The 18,069-nt window shown below is 39.9% G+C and overlaps 1 protein-coding gene across 1 annotated transcript in view; it reads right to left on the bottom strand.

Annotated features, from left to right (window-relative positions):
* LOC133642724 (protein HID1-like) overlaps window positions 1-18,069 on the bottom strand; it is a 47,685-nt gene that overhangs the window by 19,530 nt on the left and 10,086 nt on the right. The window contains exons 4-13 of the mRNA XM_062037080.1: window positions 17,777-17,893; window positions 11,493-11,599; window positions 11,304-11,420; window positions 8,934-9,141; window positions 8,810-8,866; window positions 8,601-8,741; window positions 8,432-8,522; window positions 3,099-3,250; window positions 2,940-3,018; window positions 2,702-2,866 (exon numbers count right to left, since the gene is read on the bottom strand). Of these exons, the coding sequence (XP_061893064.1) occupies window positions 2,702-2,866; window positions 2,940-3,018; window positions 3,099-3,250; window positions 8,432-8,522; window positions 8,601-8,741; window positions 8,810-8,866; window positions 8,934-9,141; window positions 11,304-11,420; window positions 11,493-11,599; window positions 17,777-17,893 (1,234 nt within the window). The remainder of the gene's footprint in view (window positions 1-2,701; window positions 2,867-2,939; window positions 3,019-3,098; window positions 3,251-8,431; window positions 8,523-8,600; window positions 8,742-8,809; window positions 8,867-8,933; window positions 9,142-11,303; window positions 11,421-11,492; window positions 11,600-17,776; window positions 17,894-18,069) is intronic.

Here is an 18,069-nt window from a genome sequence, read left to right as displayed (position 1 = left end):
GCTTTTCACACACACAAGTGAATGCAACGCATACTTGATCAACAGCCATACAGGTCACACTGAGGGTGACCGTATAAACAACTTTAACGCTGTTACAAATATGCGCCACACTGTGAACCCACACCAAACAAGAATGACAAACACATTTCGGGAGAACATCCGCACCGTAACACAACAGAACAAATACCCAGAACCCCTTGCAGCACTAACTCTTCCGGGATGCTACAATATACACCCCGCGCTACCCCCTACCCAAGACCCCGCCCACCTCAACATCCTCATGCTCTCTCAGGGAGAGCATGTCCCAAATTCCAAGCTGCTGTTTTGAGGCATGTTAAAAAAAAATAATGCACTTTGTGACTTCAATAATAAATATGGCAGTGCCATGTTGGCATTTTTTTTTCCATAACTTGAGTTGATTTATTTTGGAAAACCTTGTTACATTGTTTAATGCAGGGGTCACCAACCTTTTTGAAACCAAGAGCTACTTCTTGGGTACTGATTAATGCGAAGGGCTACCAGTTTGATACACACTTAAATAAATTGCCAGAAATAGCCAATTTGCTCAATTTACCTTTAACTCTATGTTATTATTAATAATTAATGATATTCACACTTAATTGAACGGTTTAAAAGAGGAGAAAACACGAAAAAAATGACAATTAAATTTTGAAACATAGTTTATCCTCTATTTCGACTCTTTAAAATTCAAAATTCAACCGAAAAAAAGAAGAGAAAAACTAGCTAATTTGAATCTTTTTGAAAAAATTCAAAAAAGAATTTATGGAACATCATTAGTAATTTTTCCTGATTAAGATTAATTTTAGAATTTTGATGACATGTTTTAAATAGGTTAAAATCCAATCTACACTTTGTTAGAATATATAACAATTTGGACCAAGCTATATTTTTAACAAAGACAAATCATTATTTCTTCTAGATTTTCCAGAAAATTTTAAAAGAAATTCAAAAGACTTTGAAATAAGATTCAAATTTGATTCTACAGATTTTCTAGATTTGCCAGAATATTTTTTTTGACTTTTAATCATAAATTTGAAGAAATATTTCACAAATATTGCTCGTTGAAATAACAGAAGCTAAAATGAAGAATTCAATTAAAATGTTTCTCTTATTCTTTACAATAAAAAAAAATGTTTTACTTGAACATTGATTTAAATTGTCAGGAAAGAAGAGGAAGGAATTTAAAAGGTAAAAAGGTATACGTGTTTAAAAATCCTGAAATCATTTTTAAGGTTGTATTTTTTCTGTAAAATTGTCTTTCTGAAAGTTATAAGAAGCAAAGTAAAAAAATTAATGAATGTATTTAAACAAGTGAAGACCAAGTCTTTAAAATATTTTCTTGGATTTTCAAATTCTATTTGAGTTTTGTCTCTCTTAGAATTAAAAATGTCGGGCAAAGCGAGACCAGCTTGCTAGTAAATAAATACAATTTATAAAATAGAGGCAGCTCACTGGTAAGTGCTGCTATTTGAGCTATTTTTAGAACAGGCCAGCGGGCTACTCATCTGGGGCCGTACTTATCAAGCTTCTTAGAATTACTCCTAAGAAGTCTGCTAAGAGTTGACTTAAGAGTAAATAAATTCTTCGCTGAAAGCTGCACTTAAAAGTTAGTTATCAAGCGTCTTACACTTTCAGCGAAGTGTAGGACTGAATCTTAAGTGTCACACTCAGAGCTGAATTACGACATTACTATGTGCCGTAAACGGAATTTTAGGTGACGTCATTTCTGTGTCTATAGAAATGACCAATCACGGAATGGAATCCGTTGTCTAAGAATAAAGAAATATCTTGGAAATATTTAAGTGGACAATGGTAGTGTATATTTTGACAATAAACTACAAAATAATACAAAACAAACTAGTCCCCGCCGGCACTCACGCTACCGCTCCCTCTCTTCTATCGCCCACACACTCACTGACGTCACTCACCTCACGGCCACACACATACGCTACTGTCATAACATTTTCTTTCCAATTCATTAATTAGGCAACTAATTTGAAACTGGTGTGGGTGGCTCTATATATACTAGCCCACTGCAGACACATGCAGAAATCAACAAGGAATCGAAAAGTATTAAATCTGTGACAAAAATAATATCCGCTCTGTCTAAACGATACCGTTTGATCAGCTGCTCGTCATCAAAAAAAACCAAAACATTGTTCCGTTCCCTGAACGTTCGCGCACGTCTCTCTCGCCTCAGTGCCATCCCCTGCTGGCAACTCCTAACCACTTAAGACACCTCTGAAGGTCTCTTAAATATCGTGGAGAGTAGGAGTGATTCTTAGACTTAAGAACGTTGATAAAAAGCTTTTATTCTTAAGTTTGAGAGTAGGACTAAATTTCGCAAATTCTCAGGACTTAAGTGTAAAATGGCACTCTAAGAAGCTTGATAAGTACGGCCCCTGGTCCTGGTGACCCCTGCTTTAATGCATCCAGCGGGGCATCACAACAAAATTACGCATAATGTGTTAATTCCACAACTGTATATATCGGTATCGGCAAAAAAGCCATTATCGGACATATCTAGTAATAACAATTCTAAAGTATGAGGGTGAGATAATGTAAGCTCTGATCCGCCACTGTTTGGTTGTGGAGGTTGGGAAGCATGCATGCGCGCGGGTTTACACCTTCTCAAATATTTGCATTCTCAGGCTGGAAGGAAACAAGTCCTCTCTCTCACCGTCAAACTGGTACTGTATGATGTTGTTAAACGCCTCCAGCAGGAAGAAGACAAGGTGGTGGTTCTGGACGGCAGAGAACAGGAACCAGCTGGTGGAGAAGGCTTCCAGCAGGTGGAGCAGCTTGTTAGCCGCGACCATGGACAGGCTTTTCAAATATGGAGACACTGAGGAGAAAATGGCTGTTTAGGGGAATTCTTTACGAGGTGTGGTTGGTGACAACAACGAGGGGGACGTCACCATTCACGACGATGGTGAGCAGGCAGTCGAAGAGCGGCTGTAAACGCTGGTGGCCCGTGGTGATAATCTTATGGAAGACCTGCGAAGGCAAACAAGAGCGACAGCTGGTCGGCGTCTTTCTTTCCCGGCGTCTCCATGGCGACGGGTCGGGCTTCTCACCACAACAAGCAGGTCGGCGTGAGTGCCTGTGAAGACGGGGATGTCCATGGGCACGTGGAGGGCGTAGGGCTTGTTCAAGCGCACGCCGAAGTTTCTCTCCCCGCTCAGCAGCAGCAGGATGAACACTCCGATGTGCATGAGTCCCACGCGGGCTGCGGACGAAGATAACACTTTTAAATCAGGGGTGTCGAACTCATTTTGGATCGGGGGGCCACGTGGAGAATAATCTACTCCCGGACTGGTAAAATCACGGCACGATAACTTCAAAATAAAGACAACGTCAGATTGTTTTCTTTGTTTAAAAATAGAACAGCTTCTACAGTATTTTTGTCAAACTGCTTTTCAGTCAAACACACCGTCAGCAACTTATGCATATTTTCATGGATAAATGTCTGCCATTTTGATATTGTTTTACCGTTTTGGCTGGTGTTTTTGTAAAATGTTCCAGCTCCATTCACACGTTTAAAAAAAACTTTAAGACCAATGTCTTGGAAAAATATATCACTCTTGAATCAACATAGTAGTTGATACCATGATCAATGTTAATTAAAAACTAAATGTGGGATATTAATATATTGGAAGTATAATTGTTTGTATATAGTATATAATTGGTGCAAAGGTTTAACATGTGTACAAGGATATTTCACATGCCTTTACCGTGTATATAATTGAACAGTATTTATGTTGTGTACAATGTGTATTTATAATATGTTGTGAAAGGGAAATTTCATATTTTTTGGAAGCTCATCTCGTACTTGACTTGGTTTATAGGGTTAGGCACAATAAGTGTTCAACTTCGGCCTAAACCCTTTCGGTCTGCAACATTTTTTTTTTAAATTTATGAATGTACAAATGTTTGTTTATGAATGTACATCTGTATGTTTATTTTGTTGACCATTGACCGAAGAAATAATAAACTAATAATAAACTAATCATTCTGCTTAACAATAGTGCAGACTAATGTTGTCCCGATACTAATATTTTGGTACCAATACCAAAATGTATTTTGATACTTTTCGGTATTTTTCTAAATAAAGGGGACCACAAAAAATTGCATTATTGGCTTTATTTCAACAAAAAAATCTTAGGGTACATTAAAAATATGTTTCTTATTGCAACTTAGTCATTAAATAAAATAGTGAACATATAAGACAACTTGTCTTTTATTAGTAAGTAAACAAACAAAGGCTCCTAATTTACCTGCTAACATATGCAGTAACATATTGTGTCATTTTCCATTCTATTATTTTGTCAACATTATTAAGGACAAGTGGTAGAAAATGAATTATTAATCTACTTGTTCATTTACTGTTAATATCTGCTTACTTTCTCTTTTAACATGTTCTATCTACACTTCTGTTAAAATGTAATAATCACTTATTCCTCTGTTGTTTGGATACTTTACATTAGTTTTGGATGATACCACAAATTTGGGTATCGATCCGATACCAAGTCGTTACAGGATCATACATTGGTCATATTCAAAGTCCTCATGTGTCCAGGGACATATTTCCTGAGTTTATAAACATAATATACTTTTTTTTTTAAACGAAAGATGCTAAAAATATAGATTTATTCCTAGTAGTATCGACTAGATACGCTCCTGTACTTGGTATCATTACAGTGGATGTTAGGTGTAGATCCACCAATGGCGTTTGTTTACATTGTGACGCCGGTGAGCTACGGTGTGTAGTGAAGCATGTTAACTTGTAAGAAACGTACTTTATTTGTCGCCATGGAGACAAGGATTAGTGATTTAGAAGTAGCTAAAACACTGGACTTTAGCCGCTAGCTAGCTAGCCATGTCTTAAAGCACCTCTTCCTGAGGGTGTTTCAGTGTTATAACTTCACCTTTATCGTTAGTTTTTAAGCCAAAATGCGTCCGTTCTCCCTTTCCTGTCTACACACTGTGTCTGCTTGTAAGTACTCTGTGATTGTGTGTTGCCGAACATGCTCCTCTGCTCGTAAACCAGCAATGACAAGACGTGACGAAGAAAGGGAGTGTGGGGGACCGGTTCTTTTTAGAGGCGGTATAGTACTGAATATGATTCATTAGTATCGCGGTACTATACTAATACTGGTATACTGTACAACCCTAGTACAGACTAGCAGTAATATACTGGAATTGTTTCGCCAAGTTGACGACACAGTTGGTCATGTGGTTTGATTGTTTCCATTGAATGAATGACTTCAATGAATATCATCCACTTCTTTTTCTCAACATAGTCCGAGTAAGACCAGATATTTTAGTCGGATCTTACAGGTTCACTGGGACATTTGCGATGCCAACTAATGTTGCGGATGCTTGTAACTCAAATATTTGCTTGTATAACAATTAGTTGAGAGAAAACCCTTATCTCAAATCCCTCTTAAGTTGCGGTACCACGGTGGCAAATGTGAGTCACAAGATCATTCCCGTGTTTACAATCAAACAGGGTGGTACAGTAGTGTGCACGAGTGCTGCTGGCGCAGGGGGAGCTGCGAGTTATTGAGGGAAACTGTAATTCCAACATTGTGAAGTCGAGCGAGATCTCAAAGTTTGGAAAACTGTTGATGTGTGTTGACCAGTGTTGGGACTAACGCGTTACAAAGTTGTTTTTTGTATTCAGTAACTCAGTTACCGTTACTACATGATGCGTTACTGCGTTATTTTACGTTATTTTTTATGTAGTATAGGCTAGAAACTGAGAAGATCTGAGTGTGTTTTATTGGAGAGCTGCAGAAGAGGCGACGGAGATGAGGCGACAAGGAAGAGGCGCGCTCTGTGTGTGTGTATGTGTGTGTGTGGGAGGGGGCGTGTCTGTGTTTACTAACAAGACATGGCGAAGCCCGAAGCCGAGTTTCTTAACATGGAGATATTCTCACTACTTTTCTTTAGTCGACCACAAAGGAAAGAACATTTTAGTTATATGCAAGTTGTGTCTTGGATCAAAGATCCTATCCTACCAATTCAAATCTGCTGAAACAGCTACAAAAGCAACATGCTTCGACGAAGCTAGTAAAGAGAGACACACTTATAAATAAATGATAAATGGGTTATACTTGTATAGCGCTTTTCTACCTTCAAGGTACTCAAAGCGCTTTGACAGTATTTACACATTTACCCATTCACACACACATTCACACACTGATGGCGGGAGCTGCCATGCAAAGCGCTAACCAGCAGCCATCAGAGGCAAAGGGTGAAGTGTCTTGCCCAAGGACACAACAGACGTGACTAGGAAGGTAGAAGGTGGGGATTGAACCCCGGTAACCAGCAACACTCCGATTGCTGGCTCAGCCACTCTACCAACTTCGCCACACCGTCCCACTTCACCTCCTAAGCAACAGCGGCTGGATTTTAACGAGGCACTGCTAGCCAGGACAACATTGATAGAGCCATTGCAGCACTGATGGTACACACACTCTGTCAATTCTCTTATATACTCTTTCATTCTAGTCTTCTAGAGTGTTTGATTATCACATCACTCTAAATGTATAGACTATAAAGTTCACAAACATAAAGAGGGATGCTAGTGGGCCAGGCCAATCTTTCCTTATCTGTAAACTAAAACTGGGGAAATGTGTAGAGTGTTCTGGGCTTCAGACATGATTTTATTTCAGAATTCCTTGAGAGAAAAAAACGCCTGGTTAGGCTTTGTGTATGTAGTGTGTGCCTTCCTTGGCTTACAGCTATGTTGTTATTATGCTGTTTGTTACTTATGTATGTTGTGTTGCAGCTATTTAAAATAGTTGTCAATTTGTTCTGGCCTGAAACAAATGGGCCCTTTGAAACATATCTTTGTCTCTGTGTGTTGTACGTAGACCACATTGCTTAGCAGAGTTCAGTGATGCAAATGCATGTCAAGTTGATCAACAGATTGTATTATTCTCCAGTGCAATAACAGTACTGAAATGAAGGCTAAAAGGACATTAAAGGCCTACTGAAACCCACTACTGCCGACCACGCAGTCTGATAGTTTATATATCAAGGATGAAATCTTAACATTGCAACACATGCCAATACGGCCGGGTTAACTTATAAAGTGCAATTTTAAATTTCCCGGGAAACTTCCGGTTGAAAACGTCTAGGTATGATGACGTTTGCGCGTGACGTCAATGGTTGAAGCGGAAGTATTCGGACACCTTGTATCCCAATACAAACAGCTCTGTTTTCATCCCAAAATTCCACAGTATTCTGGACATCTGTGTTGGTGAATCTTTTGCAATTTGTTTAATGAACAATGGAGACTGCAAAGAAGAAAGCTGTAGGTGGGATCGGTGTATTAGCGGCTGACTGCAGCAACACAACCAGGAGGACTTTGAGTTGGATAGCAGACGCGCTATCCGACGCTAGCCGCCGACCGCATCTATGATCGGGTGAAGTCTTTCGTCGCGCCGTCGATCGCTGGAACGCAGGTGAGCACGGGTGTTGATGAGCAGATGAGGGCTGGCGTAGGTGGATAGCTAATGTTTTTAGCATAGCTCTGTCGAGGTCTGCTCTGCTTCACCGATGTATTGTCGTGGAGATAAAAGTCACTGTGAATGTCCATTTTGCGTTCTCGACTCTCATTTTCAAGAGGATATAGAATCCGAGGTGGTTTAAAATACAAATCCGTGATCCACAATAGAAAAAGGAGAAAGTGTGGAATCCAATGAGCCCTTTTACCTAAGTTACGGTCAGACCGAAAAAACGATACGTCCTGCACTGCACTCTAGTCCTTCACTCTCATGTTCCTCATCCACGAATCTTTCATCCTCGCTCAAATTAATGGGGTAATCGTCACTTTGTCGGTCCTAATCGCTCTCGATGCTGGTGTAAACAATGGGGAAATGTGAGGATCCTTTCAACCTGCGACGTCACGCTACTTCCGGTACAGGCAAGGCTTTTTTTATCAGCGACCAAAAGTTGCGAACTTTATCGTCGATGTTCTCTACTAAATCCTTTCAGCAAAAATATGGCAATATCGCGAAATGATCAAGTATGACACAGAATGGATCTGCTATCCCCGTTTAAATAAGAACATTTCATTTCAGTAGGCCTTTAAAGGGGGCCTTAAAAAAAAAAAAAAAAAAAAATATATATATATATATATATATATATATATATATATATATATATATATATATATATATATATATATATATAAGTAACTAAATAGTTACTTTTCACAGTAACAAATTACTTTTTGGTGTAAGTAACTGAGTTAGTAACTGAGTTACTTTTGAAATAAAGTAACTAGTAACTGTAACTAGTTACTGGTTTTCAGTAACCAACCCAACACTGGTGTTGACTGCATTGTACATCTATACAAGCTGTAAACTGACTACTCTAAAGTATAGCCAAGACTTACATTGATCAGCTCTTGCATCGTTAAGGTAGTAGAGTATTGGGACCAGAATATCCAGCACGTCGCTACTCTTCAGGACAAAAAAGAGGAATTTCTGGCATGGAAAGACAAACAAAGACTTTTATTACCGCCTTAGCTCACATAAAATGTTCTCGTAAACGCTTCGCCCCACCTTATTGAAGTCACAAAGCTTCCAGAAAAGCACCAGAAGTTCCTGGTGGAACTGGATCTTCTTGGTGGAATTGGGCAGATACGTTTGAGTCAAAGGGTTAGTGAGCAGACGAGCTAAGCCTTTCAGCACAAAGTCAAAGTCCTGGAAGACGAGAAGACCTTGAAGGGACATGATCCTCAATTGTGTCTTTTTAGTTCTAGAAACCGTACCTCCTCTCTGTGGATTCTTGATAAATAATTGACAAACAGGTTTTCAGGGCCGGTGGACTGCACGGACAGAAAAACAAACCGTTATTGGTGCTTTATCACAATGCAAACGATCTTGGCTTCAAACCTCGTGTTCCTCCACATTGGACGGCGAGGACAGGCACTGGGAAACCCGGCGATCGTGCTCCAGAGTCACAATGAGGATCTGCATCGCCTGCTCCACCAGCTGCTCCCGGTAGTCAGAGAACAGCAGGTGGTTGTACGGGATGCCGTAGCCCACCGGGTCGTAGGCACACACCACGTTGAGCAGAGAGGTGAAGAGAGGCAAAGCGTGCCTGGTGGGAGATACACCAGCGTTAAAATGGGACTGCGATTTTGAGGGAATTTTGCCCATCATTAACAATCCCTAAGTAAGACAAGAACACAAGTCTTTCCCTTTTATGTGCGTTCTAAATAGTAGAAAAACTGCTAGTACGAAGTGGCTGACAATGTTACGCCTATATATGGGTTTAATCGAAATAACAGAAGTGATTACCAATGCAATAGACGGTAAACAATGTGCAGTGACAGTATTTATGGATCAAACTAAACAATTTGACACCATTAATCCATCCATCCATCCATCCATCTTCTTCCGCTTATCCGAGGTCGGATCGCGGGGGCAGCTACCTAATCAGAGAAGCCCAGACTTCCCTCTCCCCAACCACTCCGTCCAGCTCCTGCCGGGGGATCCTAAGGCGTTCCCAGGCCAGCCGGGAGACATAGTCTTCCCAACGTGTCCTGGGTCTTCCCCGTGGCCTCCTACCGGTCGGACATGCCCTAAATACCTCCCTAGGGAGGCGTTCGGGTGGCATCCTGACCAGATGCCCGAACCACCTCATCTGGCTCCTCTCCATGTGGAGGAGCAGTGGCTTTACTTTAGCTCCTCCCAGATGACAGAGCCCCACCACCCGGCGGAGGAAACTACCCGTGAACTTGTCCTTTCAGTCATAACCCAAAGCTCATGACCAAAGGTGAGGATGGGAACGTAGATCGACCGGTAAATTGAGAGCGTTGCCTTCCGGCTCAGCTCCTTCTTCACTACAACGGATCGATACATTACTGAAGACGCCGCACCGATTCGCCTGTCGATCTCACGATCCACTCTTCCCTCACTCATGAACAAGACTCTGAGGTACTTGAACTCCTCTACTTGGGGCAAAATCTCCTCCCCAGCTCGGAGATGGCACTCCACCCTTTTCCGGGCGAGAACCATGGACTCCGACTTGGAGGTGCTGATTCTCATCCCAGTCGCTTCACACTCGGCTGCGAACCGATCCAGTGAGGGCTGAAGATCCTGGCCAGATGAAGCCATCAGGACCACATCATCTGCAAAAAGCAGAGACCTAATCCTGCAGCCACCAAACTGGATCCTCTCAACGCCCTGACTGCGCCTAGAAATTCTGTCTATAAAATTTATGAACAGAATCAGTGACAAAGGGCAGCATTGGCGGAGTCCAACCCTCACTGGAAACGGGTCCGACTTACTGCCAGCAAGGGTCACCACTTTGTGAACAAATGCGTGGGCAAATTGTCCAACAGTTTAAGAACAACATTTCTCAACGAGCTATTGCAAAGAATTTAGGAATTTCACCATCTTCGGTCTATAATATCATCAAAAGTTCCAGTGAATCTGGAGAAATCACTGCACGTAAGCGATGATATTACGGACCTTCGATCCCTGATGTCAAAAAGCGACATCAGTGTGTAAAGGATATCACCACATGGGCACAGGAACACTTCAGAAAACCACTGTCAGTAACTACAGTCCGTCGCTACATCTGTAAGTGAAGGTTAAAACTCTACTATGCAAAGCCAAAGCCATTTATCAACAACACCCAGAAACGCCGCCAGCTTCGCTGAGCCCGAGCTCATCTAAGATGGACTGATGCAAAGTGGAAAAGTGTTCTGTGGTCTGACGAGTCCACATTTCAAATTGTTTTTGGAAACCGTGGACGTCGTGTCCCAGTGTACCACCCAGTACCACTGCATCCGCTGACCCCTCTCTGTCAGTTTACGCGGCCTACCACTTTGTGGCTGAGTTGCTGTTGTTCCCAAACTCTTCCATTTTCTTATAATAAAGCCGACAGTTGACTTTGGAATATTTAAGAGCGAGGTAATGTCACGACTGGATTTTTTTGTTGCACAGGTGGCATCCTATGACAGTTCCACGCTGGAAATCACTGAGAGCGGCCCATTCTTTCACAAATGTTTGTAGAAACAGTCTCCATGCCTAAGTGCTTGATTTTATACACCTGTGGCCGGGCCAAGTGATTAGGACACCTGATTCTGATCGTTTGGATGGGTGGCCAAATACTTTGGTAATATAGTTTAAAAGGGAAAGACGTGTGTTCTTGTCTTAAATAAGGATTGTGGATGATGGGCAAAATTAAACAAAAATAGTGCAATTCCCCTTTAAATAACAGTTATGGACTCTTAGGAGAGGATGAAGTTTTACCGATTCTCAGCGGAGCAGAAAAAAGTCACCCAGGGGTTGAGGACAGTGGTGTCTGGTGAGGCGGGCAGGTACATGAGCTCGGAAAAGCAGGTGAGGAGCAACCTCAGCAGCTCCGTCCTGACAATAAATCATAAATAGATGACTTCGCCGGTGAGTAGATGAGAATACATCGAGCGTACGTGGACTCACCGATTCAAGTCATGGATGTAGTTCAGAGGGGGGGACTGGGCAAAGCCCACTCCCGCTTCCCAGATGTATTCGCAGCTGTCGATGGAGTGCATGCTCTCCACTGAGTCCTGCAAACACATTCACATGTCTAATTATTGGACATTATTACACTGCATACATAATTAATAGGGCTGTGAATCTTTGGGTGTCCCACGATTCAAACAAAATCGATTTTTTTTTCAATTCAACACGATTTTGGATTCTAAAACGATTTTTTCCCGATTCAAAAGGATTCTCTATTCATTCAATACATAGGATTTCAGCAGGATCTACCCCAGTCTGCTGACATGCAAGCAGAGTAGTAGATTTTTGTAAAAAGCTTTTATAATTGTAAAGGACAATGTTTTATCAACTGATTGCAATAATGTAAATTTGTTTTAACTATTAAATGAACCAAAAATATGACTTATTTTATCTTTGTGAAAATATTGGACACAGTGTGTTGTCAAGCTTATGAGATGGGATGCAAGTGTAAGCCACTGTGACACTATTCTTTTTTTTCTTTTTTATAAATGTCTAATGATAATGTCAATGAGGGATTTTTAATCACTGCTATGTTGAAATTGTAACTAATATTGATACTGTTGTTGATAATATTCATTTTTGTTTCACTACTTTTGGTTTGTTCTGTGTCGTGTTTGTGTCTCCTCTCAATTGCTCTGTTTATTGCAGTTCTGAGTGTTGCTGGGTCGGGTTTGGTTTTGGAATTGGATTGCATTGGTATGGTATTGCTGTGTATTGTTTTGTTGGATTGATTAATAAAAAATAAAAAAAATAAAAACTTTTTTTTTTTAAATAAATTAATAAAAATGTTAAAAAATCGATTTTTTAAAAATGAGAATCGATTCTGAATCGCACAACGTGAGAATCGCGATTCAAATTCGAATCTTTTTTTTCCCACACCTCTAATTATTAACAATAATAACTGGAAAGGAACCGACATCCAGTGTAAAATAATCAATATAAGCAGAACATCGTATTTCTGTGCCTTTCTGTAATGGACAGTGTGCGCTCTCAAATGAACGAGGCAGTAGATGGCAATAAATGACCTTCATTGTGAAGCCACACACAAACCGTGACCTAATGAAGTATTGTAAACAAAACACAAAACGAGCAAAGATAAACAACACATCATAACAAAGTAGATAACATAAGATGACAGTTTGGGGACGAGGAAATGATTTGATTCATTTAAAAAAAATGTTTTTTTTATTTTGGTAGGCAAAATTACACAAGAACTACAGCACTGATTTCCATAAAACTTCAGGGACAGATGCATCATTAAACCTCTGGGAATAAACATGTGCAAAAAGTAAGTGTTTTTCATTCTCGTTTGCTTGTCTATATCGGGATTTGTCATAAAGAGTCATGAATATATACATACTGTACTTTATACATATCAGATATCCAAACATATTGCTGGGTATTGTGGCCAAACAGCTCCATTTTTGTTTCATCTGACCACAGAACTTTCCTCCCTTAGGTCTTATCTTTGTCCATGTGATGTGAGATGAAACAAAAATTTTGCTGTGTAGTCACGATACCCAGCAATATGTTTGGAGAAGAAAAGGTGAGGCCTTTAATCCCAGGAACACCATTCCTACCGTCAAACATGGTGGTGGTGGTAGTATTATGCTCTGAGCCTGTTTTGCTGCCAATGGAACTGGTGCTTTACAGAGAGTAAATGGGACAATGAAAAAGGAGGATTACCTCCAAACTCTTCAGGACAACCTAAAATCATCAGCCCGGAGGTTGGGTCTTGGGCGCAGTTGGGTGTTCCAACAGGACAATGACCCCAAACACACATCAAAAGTGGTAAAGGAATGGCTAAATCAGGCTAGAATTAAGGTTTTAGAATGGCCTTCCCAAAGTCCTGACTTAAACGTGTGGACAATGCTGAAGAAACAAGTCCATGTCAGAAAACCAACACATTTAGCTGAACTGCACTAGTTTTGTCAAGAAGAGTCGTCAAAATTTCAACCAGAAGCTTGTGGATGGCTACCAAAAGCGCCTTATTGCAGTGAAACTTGCCAAGCGACATGTAACCAAATATTAACATTGCTGTATGTATACTTTTGACCCAGCAGATTTGGTCACATTTTCAGTAGACCCATAATAAATTCATAAAAGAACCAAACTTCATGAATGTTTTTTTGTGACCAACAAGTATGTGCTCCAATCACTCTATCACAAAAAGTTGTAGAAATGATTGGAAACTCAAGACAGCCATGACATTATGTTCTTTACAAGTGTATGTAAACTTTACACCACGACTGTACATGGGGCGGATTGTGGACGCTGTTGGGCCGGATCCGGCACCCGGGACCATAGTTCTGGCACCCATGTTATTAAGATAGCTTTCGGCTATATGTTCATATTTACGTTTTCCCTCCAATAACTGCAGCCCCAGACCATGATGCATCTACCACCACAAGGCCCAGTTTCCCAAGGAAGACGGTTGTGCTTAGTGTGATAGTTAGAGATGTCCGATAATGGCTTTTTTGCCCATATCCGATATTCCGATATTGTCCAACTCTTAATTACCGATTTCCGATATCAACCGATACCGATATATACAGTCGTGGAATTAACACATTATTATGCCTAATTTTGTTGTGATGCCCCACTGGATGCATTAAACAATGTAACAAGGTTTTCCAAAATAAATCAACTCAAGTTATGGAAAAAAAATGCCAACATGGCACTGCCATATTTATTATTGAAGTCACTAAGTGCATTATTTTTTTTAACATGCCTCAAAACAGCAGCTTGGAATTCGGGACATGCGGGGGGCGGGGTTGAGGTGGGGGGCTAGGGAGTAGCGGGGGGTGTATAATATTGTAGCGTCCCGGAAGAGTTAGTGCTGCAAGGGATTCCGGGTATTTGTTCTGTTGTGTTTATGTTGTGTTACGGTGCGGATGTTCTCCCGAAATGTGTTTGTCATTCTTGTTTGGTGTGGGTTCACAGTGTGGCGCATATTTGCAACAGTGTTAAAGTTGTTTATACGGCTACCCTCAGTGTGACCTGTATGGCTGTTGACCAAGTATGCTTTGCATTCTCTTGTGTGTGTGAAAAGCCGCAGTAATTATGTGACCGGGGCCGGCACGCAAAGGCATGCCCCGAATATTGTTGTCTGGGTGGACATCGGATAATATTCGGGAGAATGGTTGCTCCGGGAGATTTTTCGGGAGGGGCACTGAAATTCGGGAGTCTCCCGGGAAAATCGTGAGGGTTGGCAAGTATGACTGGGATACGCAACTGCTCTGTACTTCTCCCTACGTCCGTGTACCACTCCGTACAGCTGTGTTTTAAAAAGTCATACATTTTACTCATGAAACCGATACCGATAATTTCCGATATTACATTTATCGGCCGATAATATCGGCAGTCCGATATTATCGGACATCTCTAGTGATAGTACATATTGGAATTTCCCTAAATTATTCCAGAGCTCCCTATTGCCAGCAGCACTCATGCACCATACTGACCACCTGACTGTAGACAAGACACAATGACCTTGCTACGCACTTGTGTTGCCAGCTGTTTAGTCAATTACTATGTTTTGAGTGGCGAGTACCGCTTTACTTTAAAGCAGTGGTTCTTAACCTGGGTTCGGTGAGTCGACCTCAGGGGTTCAGCGGAGGTCAAAACACACCCGACTCATTCTGTAAATACAAACTTCTCCCTATCGGCGTATTACGGATACGGCAACAGCTGAAGTCATACTGATTTGCAGGTGTGTAATTTGTTGTGAGTTTATGCACTGTGTTGGTTTTGTTGTTTGAACAAGGTGATGTTCATGCACGGTTCATTTTGTGCACCAGTAAAAAAACATGGTAACACTTTAGTATGGGGAACATATTCACCATTAATTAGGTGCTTATTAACATGCAAATTAGTAACATATTGGCTCTTAATTAGTCATTATTAAGTACTTATTAATGCCTTATTCGGCATGGCCTTACCATAACCCTAACCCTAACCAAATAACTCTAAATTAAGTCTTTATTACTTAGAATATGTTCCCCTAGTGTCCAAATAACTCTAAATTAAGTATTTGTTACTTAGAATATGTTTCCCTAGTGTCCAAATAACTCTAAATTAAGTCTTTATTACTTAGAATATGTTCCCCTAGTGTCCAAATAACTCTAAATTAAGTATTTGTTACTTAGAATATGTTCCCCTAGTGTCCAAATAACTCTCAATTAAGTCTTTGTTACTTAGAATATGTTCCCCTAGTGTCCAAATAACTCTAAATTAAGTCTGTTACTACTTAGAATATGTTCCCCTAGTGTCCAAATAACTCTAAATTAAGTATTTGTTACTTAGAATATGTTCCCCGAGTGTCCAAATAACTCTAAATTAAGTATTTGTTACTTAGAATATGTTCCCCGAGTGTCCAAATAACTCTAAATTAAGTATTTGTTACTTAGAATATGTTCCGCTAGTGTCCAAATAACTCTAAATTAAGTATTTGTTACTTAGAATATGTTCCCCTAGTGTCCAAATAACTCTCAATTAAGTCTTTGTTACTTAGAATATGTTCCCCTAGTATCCAAATAACTCTAAATTAAGTCTTTGTTACTTAGAATATGTTCCCCTAGTGTCCAAATAACTCTAAATTAAGTATTTGTTACTTAGAATATGTTTCCCTAGTGTCCAAATAACTCTAAATTAAGTCTTTATTACTTAGAATATGTTCCCCTAGTGTCCAAATAACTCTAAATTAAGTATTTGTTACTTAGAATATGTTCCCCTAGTGTCCAAATAACTCTCAATTAAGTCTTTGTTACTTAGAATATGTTCCCCTAGTGTCCAAATAACTCTAAATTAAGTCTGTTACTACTTAGAATATGTTCCCCTAGTGTCCAAATAACTCTAAATTAAGTATTTGTTACTTAGAATATGTTCCCCGAGTGTCCAAATAACTCTAAATTAAGTATTTGTTACTTAGAATATGTTCCCCGAGTGTCCAAATAACTCTAAATTAAGTATTTGTTACTTAGAATATGTTCCGCTAGTGTCCAAATAACTCTAAATTAAGTATTTGTTACTTAGAATATGTTCCCCCAGTGTCCAAATAACTCTCAATTAAGTCTTTGTTACTTAGAATATGTTCCCCTAGTATCCAAATAACTCTAAATTAAGTCTTTGTTACTTAGAATATGTTCCCCTAGTGTCCAAATAACTCTAAATTAAGTCTTTGTTACTTAGAATATGTTCCCCTAGTGTCCAAATAACTCTAAATTAAGTATTTGTTACTTAGAATATGTTCCCCTAGTGTCCAAATAACTCTAAATTAAGTATTTGTTACTTAGAATATGTTCCCCTAGTGTCCAAATAACTCTAAATTAAGTATTTGTTACTTAGAATATGTTCCCCTAGTGTCCAAATAACTCTCAATTAAGTCTTTGTTACTTAGAATATGTTCCCCTAGTGTCCAAATAACTCTAAATTAAGTCTGTTACTTAGAATATGTTCCCCTAGTGTCCAAATAACTCTAAATTAAGTCTTTGTTACTTAGAATATGTTCCCCTAGTGTCCAAATAACTCTAAATTAAGTCTTTGTTACTTAGAATATGTTCCCCATACTAAAGTGTTACCAAAAACATATACCGTAACTTTGTCTTGAATTTGAAAAGAAATGTATATATATTTTTCACTAAAGAAGGGTTCGGTGAATGCGCATATGAAACTGGTGGGGTTCGGTACCTCCAACAAGGTTAAGAACCACTGCTTTAAAGTAAATCAAAAATATATTCAAATGTTATATTTATAGTATTATCCCTTGGGAAGTAATGCTGCAATAAAAGAAAAACAATGGTCAAATGTGAGAAGTTCTCATGGTGGTGAGCTACTGTAGTTAATGCTGATCATGTGAACTGCAGTGAACTGGTTATAACCCGTTTCATGAGGCAACATTTTCCATAAGGCGACTATGTGAAAGAACAAACAAACAAACAGGTGGTGCAATGATAACACCAAAACAGGTCAACTTGTGATTGAGTCAGACTTGCAACAGCCCTTTACTGCCATTAGGGACAAAAGTCTTCCTGTTATGACTGACAGTATAGCCGTCATCAGTGGGAAGACGGTTTTTTTCTTCCAAAACTTGGATGACAGGTTAGTTGGGTGACTTTTCAGCAGGGAGGAAACACTTTAAAGTGAAACCTGATCATGTTTGTGGTTAACAGCAGCAGCAGCAGCAGCAGCGACAACAGCAATGGAGGACGCTGCGTTCTTACCGGGCCTCTTCTGTGGCTGTGCACGGTGAAGTCCGGGGAAAAGAGGAGGTCGGCGATGGCCAGGAGAAGCGACTCGGCCAGGGGTCGAGCTCCTTCGTCATCGTCCAGCTCCTCCGTCTAGAAATATATGATTCGGTTAAATCAGGGGTCTGCAACCCAAAATGTTGAAAGAGCCATATTGGAACACAGATACAAAAAAGTAATCGGTCTGGAGCCGCGAAAAATTAAAAGACTTTTATAAGTGTTTTAATGAAGACAACACATGATGTAAGTGTCTATGTTAGCTATATTAG

Source organism: Entelurus aequoreus, linkage group LG25 (genome assembly GCF_033978785.1).
Source record: "Entelurus aequoreus isolate RoL-2023_Sb linkage group LG25, RoL_Eaeq_v1.1, whole genome shotgun sequence".
NCBI lineage: Eukaryota > Metazoa > Chordata > Actinopteri > Syngnathiformes > Syngnathidae > Entelurus > Entelurus aequoreus.
The sequence above is the reverse complement of the archived record's forward strand: the minus strand, read 5'-3'. Positions and strand labels throughout refer to the sequence as shown.